This window comes from Mustela lutreola, chromosome 3 (genome assembly GCF_030435805.1).
Source record: "Mustela lutreola isolate mMusLut2 chromosome 3, mMusLut2.pri, whole genome shotgun sequence".
Classification (NCBI taxonomy): Eukaryota; Metazoa; Chordata; class Mammalia; order Carnivora; family Mustelidae; genus Mustela; species Mustela lutreola.
The window spans coordinates 96709908-96722336 of NC_081292.1; the positions used below are offsets into that span (position 1 = coordinate 96709908).

General features: G+C 41.3%; 1 protein-coding gene across 2 annotated transcripts in view; it reads left to right on the forward strand.

The window, feature by feature from the left end:
• Positions 1–8458: 8458 nt before the first annotated feature.
• The window catches only part of UGGT1 (UDP-glucose glycoprotein glucosyltransferase 1), a 127608-nt gene continuing 123637 nt past the window's right edge, over positions 8459–12429 (forward strand). For both annotated transcript variants that reach the window (XM_059166539.1, XM_059166540.1), the window contains exon 1: positions 8459–8695. In XM_059166539.1, the coding sequence (XP_059022522.1) occupies positions 8638–8695 (58 nt within the window). In that variant the 5' untranslated portion in view covers positions 8459–8637. The remainder of the gene's footprint in view (positions 8696–12429) is intronic.

Consider the following 12429-nt stretch of genomic DNA (forward strand, 5'->3'; position numbering starts at 1 on the left):
TCCAGCTAGAACAGAATACACAGAACACACATTATTTTCAATGGCACATTGAACATTTACCACTCTAGATCATATTGTGGACCATAACGCAAACTCTAAACAATTTAAAATGATTGAAATTACACAAATTATGTTTTCAAGGCACAATGGAGTTAAATAGAAAGCCATTTAGACAGTCTTTAAAATATTTAGAAATTAAAGAACATATTTATAGGGGAGCCTCGGTGGCTCAGTGGGTTAAGCCGCTGCCTTCAGCTCAGGTCATGATCTCAGGGTCCTGGGATCGAGTCCCACATCAGGCTCTCTGCTCGGTGGGGAGCCTGCTTCCCTTTCTCTCTCTCTCTGCCTGCCTCTCTGTCTACTGTGATCTCTCTGTGTCAAATAAATAAATAAAATCTTAAAAAAAAAAAGAACATATTTATAAATAGCCCATTGTCAAAAAGGAAATAAGGGAATTTAGAGATCATTTAGAACTGAATGAAACTAAAAATGCAAAGTATCAAAACTTGTCGAACATAGCTAAAGTTAAGTTAAAGGGATATTTAGAGCATTAAGAAGAAAGGTCTCAGATAAGTTATGGAGGGTTCCCTCAAAGCTAATACGAGATGGCCTGAGGCCTAAGGGAAGATTCTACATAAAGAACTACCTTTACCATTTGGGACACCAGGGCCAAACTGTGCTGAAGCAGGGGCACAGAGGAAGTTCTGCCCAGGCTGATGCCCCTATGGTACAAGCTGGGTTCATGCTAAGGAAGATGAGTGTGAGTTCTGCAGAGGAAGAATAGGGAATGGAAGAGCTGGCCTGGAATGGAAAATAACTCAAGTGGTAGGAGGCCCTTCCAAGGCCCTGTGGTCAACATGCTGCTGCATTATTTTAATGCTGTGTGGCCAGAGCTTTGCTTCATCACAGGAGACGTGCAAGCTGCTCATCACCAGCACTGCACAGAGCTCAGTGACAGCTACCTGGCGAAAACTGCAGCTAGATCCAGATCTGCACTACGGATTTGCTGTGTGTCACCTTCAGGTTTTCCTTTTCATATCTAATAAATAGATAACAAGTCAAGACTGACAGGGATCTGATTCTTTCTTATCTTTAGTACTCTTCTGAGTTTAAACCTGAGTCCTGTGTGCTATTGTGGGTACCCAGATTTATGTAGAAATGTTAAAACACTATCTGGAAAAACAAATGTCTCTTTGAAATCTGTGGAGAAGGTACCAGATGGAATCTTATAAGGCTCTTGCTCTCAAAAGCCCTGCATCTAAAACATCCTTAAGTATGACTTAAAAAAAAATCATTCAGCAATCCTAGTCTTTGCTATTGATAAAATGTACATGTGTAAGCATACATCTGTGTGTTAGTGTGGTGGGCAGAATAACGGTCCCCAGAGTTGTTCACACTCTAATCCGTGGAATCTGTAAATGTTAAAAGGCAAAAGTGACTTTGCAGATGTGATTAAGGGTATGGACCTTGAGACAGGGAGATTATCCAAATGAGTACGATCTAATACATGAGTCCTTAAAAGTGGCAAACCTTTCCAACTGCAGTGGTAGAGACACAGCAATAGAAGAATCAGAGAATGGGGAGGATTCGGTGCCCTGTTAATGGCCTGAACTGTAGGGGGCAACGTGCATGGACCAGAGAGAAGCCTCTAGTGGCTAGGAGCAGCCTGAGATGACAGCCTGCAAGGAAATGGGGAGCTGAGGCCAACAGCCCCAGGGAATTGAATTCTGCCAAAGCCTGAATGAGCAAAAAAATGGGTGGGTGTTTCCCTGGAGCCTCCAGAGAGGAATTCAGCTCTCCCGGCATCTTGGTTTTAGCCAGCAAGATCCATGTTGGATTTTTGATCCATAGAACAGTTAGATAATAAATTTATGTTTCTTTAAGTTTGTGGCAGTTTGTTCTATCAGTAAGAGAAAACTGATACAAGTAAGAAATCATACACTGCATCTACTTAAAAAGTGAAAGCTTTCTGAATCAGTGTTTTCTAACCTGTGGACCACAACCCATTAATCTGTGGGCTGTAACAAGTATCAGATTTTTTGAGGTGTCCTTAATTATGTCTCAGTAAAAAAAAAGAAAAAGAACAGAAAATATCACAGTGCATTTCAGAGATCGTTACCCAAAACTGTACCCATCGTGAAAAATATTGACACCAATTGTGACAAATTAGTGAGGAAGAGAGACAGTATAAGGGATGAAGTACATGGGCTACAAATCATGTTTCTAGCTCTTGTTTTACTGATGTCACTTGATTCAGTAGTAAATGACAATTCTTTTTACCATTATCTAAATGGAAGAGGTGGATTTGTAGGGTTTAATTTTACTTTTATTGTAATTTATATCTGTGACATGCAGGAGAATTTTACCTGGAGTTAGTAAGTATGAGATTTCCCACCGAGCTAATTTATGAACATTCATGTAAGTTTCAACCAAGCATAGTAACTTTGTTCTTGAGGATTCTGGGATGGAATGAATTTGTGAACAGTCATTAAACAAAGTTATTCTTAATTTTTAGTTTTTGTATTGTTGAATTCCCCCCTCTCCAACCAGGGTTGTATATACATATGAATAGAATAATACTTGATATGAACTTCGTAATGGTTTTATATGATTGAATGTGCAAGTATAAAGTTTTGTTTCATGAACTATTTTCCACTTTTGTAGATATGCTTATCAGCTCCAGGTCAGGATGTGAAATGTGCCACTGTGTGTTGCAGTCTAAACATTGTTCTGGATTGGTTCATTAGAATGCAGTTGCTATGGATAAACCTAATATCATGATCGAACAATCTGTGGTGTTGGGATCTTTTTGTTTTTGTTGTTACAAGACTGCTTACAAAGACAAAATATTAAGAAAAAAAATAATTCCCAGTGAGCAGAGGGTTTGTTTTCAAGGTATCCTTGAGATACACGCCACAAGCTAGCATGTGGGGTAGAGATTCCTCAGAAACCACATAAAACAATCATGGAACTTCTCCCCTCCAAACCTCTATTTCTGATCAGAGGAATAAGGATACAATTTCGAGCTGCTCTTTAACCCCAGCAAGGGGATCCCTTGCCCATCCAACTTCAGGTCAGTCTGGGGTGGTGTCCTCAGGGCCACTCTGTGTGTACTGGCACAGGGCCACACTGCTTTGTGGCCTTGGGCTGTGTAACAAATTACACCAAAACACAATCCATTAAAAAAAAAAGAAGAAGAAAACAAACATTGTCTTTCATAGTTTCTGTAAGTCAGGAATTAGAGAGTGGTTTAAGGGGGGTGATTCTGGCTTAGGATCCTTCCCCAGGTCAGAGTTAAGGTATGGACAAGGATTGAAGTCACTTGACAATAGGAGGACCCAATTCCAAGAAGGTGCAAAGCTGATTCTGGTTGTTGGTTGTAAGCCTCATTTCCTGCTCATGGAGATGTCTCCTTGGGGCTGCTTGAGTCTCAACACAATGTGGCAGTTGACTTATCCCAGGGTGAGTGATGCAAGAGAAAGCAAGTTGGAAATTGCAATGTCTTTCATGACTTAACCTCCAAAGTTATACTCCGTAATTTCCACACTATCCTCCTGGTAGTGCAGGTCATCCATGTTCATTGTGGGAGGGGACCACACAGGATGTGAGTACCAATAAGCAAGAATCTTTGAAGCTCATTTCCAAACCTCCTCACAACCTCCTGAAGCAATCTGATATACAGAGTGGACTATTTTACTTTATTTTAGCAGAGTAAAGACCTAAATTATAGTTACCAAGAGGAAATTATTCAAGTTTCTGTAAAAATATAATTGAAGTCAGCCCAGGAGTAAGAGGATGAATGGATATTGAATTGAACCTATATTAAAAGAACAGTAAGAAATCATTATGACATGGATAACTTATTGAAGAATCCTAAAGCAGAGAAATGCTTAGAGAAAACCAAAACTTGGAAACCCCTCCCGTTCCAAATGCCAAAGGTTTGAGTGATAATTGGAAATTTTACCTCCACCTGCTGTGTGAAAACACACCAAGTGGTGACCCCTGACTGTTGTACATGCTGTTCCTCTGGTACATCCAGGTGATAGAGGTGGTCTGGCTAAGATGGATCAGGGGAAGTTAAAGTCTCCCAGGGAACTATTAGTGTTCTCAGTTTGGAGAGAGTTCAGCTGAGCTTCTCCCAGGAGGAGTGGGGAGGGAGTGGCGATGAAGAAAATCAATTCTGCGTCTGGAGGGTTTTCTCACTCAGGACCATGAGCATGACATGCATGTTACAGAGCTGGTGAGCACCAGGGCTGATCCCTGAGTGCTGAGAGATGGTAGAGCCTACTCATCCCAGAGCTATGATTACCGTGAAGATCAATCAGGCTTCTCTTTAGACCTGAGGGGGCCATGGCAAGCCAGTCTGTGGAATTAGGTTTTATTTGGGGGAGAAAGTAAACCTTGTCTGTACATGTGGACCTCACTACCCACATGCTACTGTCCTGCAAACCGGTCAAGCTATTGCTCCAGGCTCACAAGTGGGGACACATTTTAGATGTTGCCTTTTGGATCTTCATCTGCATATTCTTTTGTCTCTTCTTTTCCTCTACTTTATTTGCCTACATATTTAAAATATGTTTTGAGAATAAGTTTACTTTTTGTAGACAAGTAATGTAACAAGTTTTAAAATTTAAAGGGTGTAAGAGTGATATAAAGGATATTGAATGACAGTTTTCCTCCTATCCTGTGGTGTACATTTACAACTTGCTTTCAGAAAATGTGATCTCATGTAACAATGTGTGTCAACTATACTTCAATTAAGAAAAAAGTTGTAAGAAGGAAAAAGAAAAAAGCAGCCTCCTTCTCTAGCAGGATAGCTTGGGCTTCTCTGTGGGAAGTTTGGATCCTGAGAGTGAAAGCAAAAGCAGAAACTGCCAGGCCTCTTAAGGTCTGGGCTTGGAAGTCCCAGGCCAAAATGTCACAGCACTCTTTAGGTCAAAGCAAGTCACGAGGACAGTCCAGATTTAAGGGGTGAGGTGATAGACTCTTCCTCTTGATGGAAGGAATGGCAAAATCACATTGCAATAGGGAGGCATGATTCAGTGAAGGGAACACTGTATAAATCAGATGGCACCAGGTGTCCCTGTTGCCACAGCCCAGGGGCACAGGCCTGCTAAAGGACCAAGACCTCCTAATAGGATTGCAGAATGGAATAGAGAATGCTTGCCCTCCTATCGACCTTACCAGCACATCAGTAAGGTTCCTGTATAATAATGTAGATTATAGCCGACAGAACTATAATGATTAGGCTCTATTTAAGAAGTAGTTTCTAAGGAAACCCAGGGGAGTTAACAGGGGAGACAAAAACAAGGACATTAGAGGAAATGGACGTCTCTGACATGTACAGCTATGGCAAAAAGTAAACACAGCATACCTGATAGCCAGAAAAAAACACAAAACTCCACACTGAGGCCTAATTACCTCAGTGCGTTTTACCCAGTACATAATTATGGGTTTTAAGCAAAATTTACAGGCATACAGGCAGAGATTTTGGAATTATGTGGGATCTTTAAAGTAAAGATTTAATTAATTAAATTAATTAAGTGGGATCTTTAAAGTAACTTTAACGAGTTAAGGGCTCCAATGGAATGAGTGGACAACACACAAGAGCTTCTCTCTGTGTCCTCACAAGATGTAAGTGCAGGGGAGCTCTCCTCTGGGAGATTGCGGCACTAATCTCATTCATGAGGGCTCCACTCTCATGACCTAATCACCCCCCCAAATCCCCACCTCTAAATACTATCATGCTGAGGGTTAGGTTTGAATATATGAATTTTGGGAGGACACAAATATTCAGTATATAGCAGGTGGTGAAAAGTTCAGTGGTTGCCATGGTTTTGGGGGAGAAATGTAGAGGTGAAGCATAGGGAGTGGTATTATTTGAGTGGTAAAATTATTCTGTATGAAACTGAGGGTAGATACATGCTTTTATGCATTTGTGAAAACCCGTAAAATTGTGCAATGCTAAGAGTGAAACTTGATGTAAATTACGGACTTTAATTAATCACAACTTATCAATATTATTTTTACGATGTGAGTTTGGAGAGTCCTTTATATATTTTATATATTTTATATACAAATGTTTTGTCAGATATGTGGTTTGGAATGATTCCCAATAATCCATTGGAAGGCTATAATCCTAATGTATTACACTAATACAAGATGTTAACAACAGAACAAATTCCCTGTCAGTTATTGGGTGCTGGGTTATGATGGGTATATGGAACTATATGAACTATCCACTTAATTATTCTGTAGAATAAAAATCATACTAACAATAAAGTTTATTAATTACTTTTGAAAGTCTGAGTCTCACTTTTCTCATTTTATGAGTGAGTAGATTACTTCTTATATTTTTTCCATCTTTCCATCTAACATTTATGATTTTCCCCTTCTAAATATACTTTATTTTTTGAAGCAGTTTTAGATTCACAGAAAAACAGAACAGAAAGTAGAGTTCCAGTATACTTCCTGTACCCACAGAAGCACAAGTTCCCCCATCATCAATATCCATAGTGATACATTTGTTATAATTGATATACATAAACTGACACATTCTTATCACCCAAAATCCATAGTTCACTCCTGGTATTGTACATTCTACAGGTTTGACAAATGTATAATTACATGTATTCACCCACAGAATATCATACAGAATAATTTCACTACCCTAATAGCCACCAATTGATCCCTCCTTCTCCTTAACTCAAGGGACATATTTGTGGAATAGTTCTGTATCTTGATTTTGGTGATTACACAAATTTACATGTGATAAAAGGACAGAACTATACATACAGCTTATACGCATGTCAATTTTTGGGTTTTGATATTGTGATATATTTAAGATATAATCATTGGGGGAACCTGGGTGAAGGGTCAATGGGACCTCACTGCACTATCTCTGCAACTCTTGTGATTCTGTACTTCAAAAAAAAAACCCCAAAATGTTTTATTTTACAAATAAAATACTGAAATTTCTGAGAAAGCTTGGGAAGAGAAACCCAACTTTCTTAGAAGCTTTGCAGTATCACATGGTTGTATGTTATCAACTAATCAAACAATGTTGTTCATAGCAGAAGACCAAGTTAAACCAAAAAAAGTGAAAACCCAACTCCATAATGTGGTGAATTAAAAAACAATTCTTTTTACAGAAGCATCACCTGAAGTGATTTGAAGACTAGAAAACACACAATGGAACGCTAGTAACACAAAAGCTCCCTCAAGAAATGCATTTTAAAACGCTCGTTTTCATTCCATAAAATTATTTTAACTCCTTATGTTCCAGTGAAGAACAGAAAACCTAAAAGGTAGGAATCTCCAGCACAATACAGACATACAGCTATTAGGTTTAGAAGTGTTTTTAGTTCTTGTTCTGGCATTCTGAGGAAGGACTGTGTTTGTCATAAAATCAAGAGTCAGTCAAACTTTTACACTTTTCATGTACTTTATTTTTATTTTATTTTTTAAAAAATATTTTATTTATTTATTTGACAGATAGAGATCACAAGTAGGCAGAGAAGCAGGTAGAGAGAGAGAGGAGGAAGCAGGCTCCCTGCTGAGCAGAGAGCCCGATGCGGGGCTCGATCCCAGGACCCCGGGATCATGACCTGAGCCGAAGGCAGAGGCTTTAACCCACTGAGCCACCCAGGCGCCCCACTTTTCATGTACTTTAAATGTATTATTATTTTTTTTTTTAGGATTTTATTTATTTATTTGACAGATAGAGATCACAAGTAGGCAGAGAGGCAGAGAGAGAGAGAGGAGGAAGCAGGCTCCCTGACCAGCAGAAAGCCCGGCTTGATTCCAGAACCCCGGGATCATGACCTGAGCCGAAAGCAGAGGCTTAACCCACTTTGACTTAGTTAAAACTATATATTCCAAAGAGGTATTCATTTGTGGGTGGGTAAATTGATTTGCCCCGTGTCACATATTCTAAAACAATTCTGCAGTGATTCATTTGCGCTCCGCGCCCCCGCTCAATCAAAGGACAAAATAGTCCTTGCACAGAAGTTGTCGCTGCCGGTATAAGCTAAATCGTCTCACAAAATTGAAAAAAGTCTTCCTTTCCCCACGCCCCCAGGAACGGTAGTTACCAAGATTTAGAGGTTAAGATAAAGTCCAAGTTGCTCAGAAACATTAAGCAATTTTGTTCCCTTATTGTGCAGCAGTTCTTTTAATATAAGGGTTTAAGGCAGTAGACTCTGAAGTGTCCTACAGTTCAACTCGGAAAAGTGGCTTAAACTGGTATCCGGCTTCATCACCTGATACGGTTTTTGGGTCGCAGTGATCACTCCTAGTCCCATTCCCGAGGTCTTCAACGTGCTGTCCTTCCCAACGGCGTTACACAAAGGCGAGCAAAGAGGGAGGTGGTGCTTCCTCGGATACAAGATGGTGGCCAAGCGACGATCTAGGCTGCCTCAGCCGGGGCTCGGTAGCCGGAAGTCCTCCGGCTCTCGCCATTAGGAAGCGGAAGTAAGAAGTGGCCTGCGGCTGGGCTATTGCTCTGCGAGACCGGCTTGAGGGGAGCCGCGGGAAAGGCGCGTGTCGGCCGCTCACTGGCGCAGTCGCTGCCGCCGCCGTCACCGCCCCGCCCCGGCGTTGTCGCTGGCATCGTCGCGGACGAGGCGCGGGCCCAGCATGGGCAGGAAGGGGGACGCGAGCGGCGCGTGTGCCGCGGCTGCGCGGCCGGTGACAGGTACGCCTGGCTTGGCGTGGGGAGGTCTCGTGGACGGGGAGAGGGTCTGGGACGCGAGGCGACCCCGTGCCCCGGTCACCTTGAGCTTCCGCTTCTTTCCTGACTCAGTTTCTCTTTCCGTGCCCCAGTCCTGTCCTTTTTGCGCGTCCCCCCAGTGGTCTCTGGACAAGCATCAATTCTGCGGGAGTGACCACGGACTCTCTTAAGCGGTTTTGAGTCTTCAGTGAAGAGCTTTTAGCCCAGTGTGCCCAAGTGCAGAAGGAGGTGGGGGAAGTGCCCTAACCTGAATTTAGATCAACCCTGACCCCAAGTAGGTTGAGAACCAGCAGTTTGCAGGACTCTGATTGGGGAACGACTTCATTTTTTTTTTTTTTTTAATAGATTTCTGTTTTCCCTAAAATGAATTAAAGTAATGCATATTGGTTGCCGTTTTCATTTAAATACGAGGATCTGTTGGCTGGAGATTGGATAATCCGGTTTCACTTTTTGTGGGACCTGTCAGAAGAATAAGATCTGCATACATCGCCAATAAGTTATGGATGTCAACAGTTCTTCGTTGGCCAATCTCCGGATTGTTTTGCATTTCTTGCCAGATTTGAGAACTAGCATATTTTGTTAATTTGAAGTCCGGAGGTCTTATACCTTACTGTGCTACACTATCTTAGAAACATTCATCGTGCACTTGCTGGCCAGTACTATGTGATGTCTGAAACATTTAAAATAGTTACTTAACACACAAAATTTGGGATGATTGTAGCCTTTCCACTTGGCCTGCTTTTGACAAACTTGACACTTTTTTTTTTTTTAAAGATTTTATTGATTTTTACAGAGAGAGAGGGAGAGCGCGAGGGAGCGTGAGCAGGGGGAGGGGTGGAGGGAGAGGGAAAAAGAATCTCAAGCAGGCTCTGTGCTGAGCCTGAAGGGGAAGCCTTGATCTCTGGACGCTGAACTCATGACCTGAGGGGAAATCAAGAGTCTGAGCCTAACAGACTGAATTGAAGCACCTAGGTGCCCCAACACTCATTTTTATTAAAGGAAATAAACATTGCTTCCTACAGTAGGATGGCAGCGTTTTTTTTTTTGTTTGTTTGTTTTTTTTTAGGATGGCAGCTTTATAGTGCATGTTTAGCTTAAAAGGAAGAAATTAAACTACGCAGAAAATTCTGTTAGATCTTCTCTGCAGTTACCAGTGATCATTTTCATACCAGATGAATAGTAACTACTTAAAAAAATTGGATTTATGGGGTTCACAGCAAACGGTCTTGCTAATAGGTATAAATGCATATTAAGTTTAATTATTTGGAAAGTAAATTTATTTCTCTAGAAGAGTCCTTCCTAATATTTTTCCTCACTGTTAATCATGTATGTTGAAGCTCAGGTGGCTGTCTGTAAGCTTGCATCGTGCACGTTGTTTTTTTAAGTTTGCCAGCTATTATCTTCAGTTTAGAAATGGAAGAAGTTGGTGATTTAGAATTTTATGCCTCCTCTGTTTTCCAGAAAGTGAAAAGTGTTTGCCATAATACAGTTTTTATTAATATTTCCAATATCCTACTGTAGATCAATGAGTAAGAGATAGTCATTAATTTAAACTAAGGAGAATGGGCCAGACTGGATCTTAAAGATAGTACATTTGGACTGAGGACTTATTTATTTTTATTTTTTAAAAGATTTTATTTATTTATTTATCAGGGAGCACAAGCAGGGGGAGCAGCAGGCAGAGGGAGAGGGAGGAACAGTCCCGATTTGGGACTCGATTCTGAGACCCTGGGATACTGACCTGAGCCACCCAGGTGCCCTGGGCCTAGGACTTATTAAAGAATGTTTTTAATTTGCCCACCGTGCCACAAGCACTATGCCTATGATCATGAAATGCCACATTGTAGATTCTGACAGCTATTATTTCTCACATTATTCATATTTACTAGCAACATTTAAGGACCACTAGGATCAAGAGTGATAAGATTCTCATACAAAGGCATCAAACAAAAGGCACTTCAGTGAAGTTCTTACTTCTGCTTCTCTGAAACAGTCTTTTCCTGTAGTTTTACCTGTGGCATCAAGGATGTGGGGTCTGGGTGGGAGAGCTTTTCTTTAAGGTTCACTTTTCTCTGTCATCTTAATGGTGCTATACCTTGCCCCAAGAACTCTGTCCCTTTAAAAAATAGTTTAAGGGGGTGCGCCTGGGTGGCTCAGTGGGTTAAAGCCTCTGCCTTCAGTGCAGGTCATGATCCCATGGTCCTGGGATTGACCCCCACATTGGGCTCTCTGCTCAGCGGGGAGCCTGCTTCCTCCTCTCTCTCTCTCTCTCTCTGCCTGTCTCTCTGCCTGCTTGTGATCTCTGCCTGTCAAATAAATAAATAAATAAATAAATCTTAAAAAAAAATAGTTTAAGGGAATCTCTGGGTGAGTCTTGGTGCCTAGAGTTTTCATTTTAACCCTTCTTAAGTCTTAAGCTTTTTGTAGCATCTTTCCTCTTGTCACACTCCTTTCTATTTGCTTTCATTCTTTCTTTAATGAATGATGGCCTGTGTTTATTTCATTTTGAGCACCTCTTGTGTACCCGGCATTATGCTAAGCATGTGGCCCTTGTAGACGAAGCTCCCTGCTCTTGCGGAGCTCACATTCTGTCCCTGAGGCAAGCCCGTCAGGCTAGTTGGTCAGTTTGCTTTGGTCCCAACTTCAGGCTGGCATGCTTGGTTTCAGGTTGAAACTGTGTCTTCTCAGCCACCTATATCCCAAGGACTCTGTCCCTAGAAAGTCCTTGGACTTGTGTTGATTCTCACAAGAAAGCTCTTTGCTCAGTCAGGGTCTGCACAGTATGAATTCTTACCTTCCAAAACCAGAGATAGCATGGTATTGTAGAACTTAAAAACAGGCAGATGTGGGTTCCAAGCATTGTTGTTTATTAATATTAGTCAAGTTCCTCAGCTTCTCTGAGGCTGGGAATGATAACGTTTCATGCATTATGCAGCAAGTCTATAGGTATCTCCTGTTTTCCAGGCACTGTGCTATTTGCTATGGTGAACAAAGTAGTCATGGCTGCCACCCTTTAGAAACTACAGTCTCCTGGGTAGTTGTGTGGAGGGACTAGATATCATGGTATATGCAAAGCACCTGACACTGTGCTGGGCCCAGAGCAATGGCTCAATAATCTTAATGCTTCCTGGGGGACCTTTTGTCACTCCCTCTTCCCTCATCACTCTATGCATGCAGCCTGCCTGGGATTATTGGCAGTGGTGTCCAGTTTCTAGTCCAGAATTACTACTTTTGGGACTACACATCTAGGCCCCTTGGGGGCAAATTGTAAACAGAACTATAGTATAGTAATGCTAACATAGTTCATATATTCTGTCTCCAGTTTAAAAGTTTTGTGACTTTGCGGGGGCGGGGGGATTTTTTCCCCTAACCACAGAAAATGTATTTCCAAGACATTTTTTTTAAGCCCATGTAATAACGATTTATTATTCTGTAATTTAGAAAGTGGTTTCTTACAAGAACGTCTTTTATTAGAACAGTTAATTCTGGTGTAGTACTTGGCACTTGAGAGAGTAATTTTCATGTTGCTTTTTCATTCTCAGAATGTCCTGGTGTGGCAGATACTGATATTTCTATTTCAGAGTCTGGGAGACCAAGGGCCAGAGAAGTTACTAGGGAACTTCCTTGTGGTTAAACTGCTAGTAAGTAGCAAACTCAGTAATTTGTCAGAAGTCCCTGACTCTGAAAGGTTCTTTCTT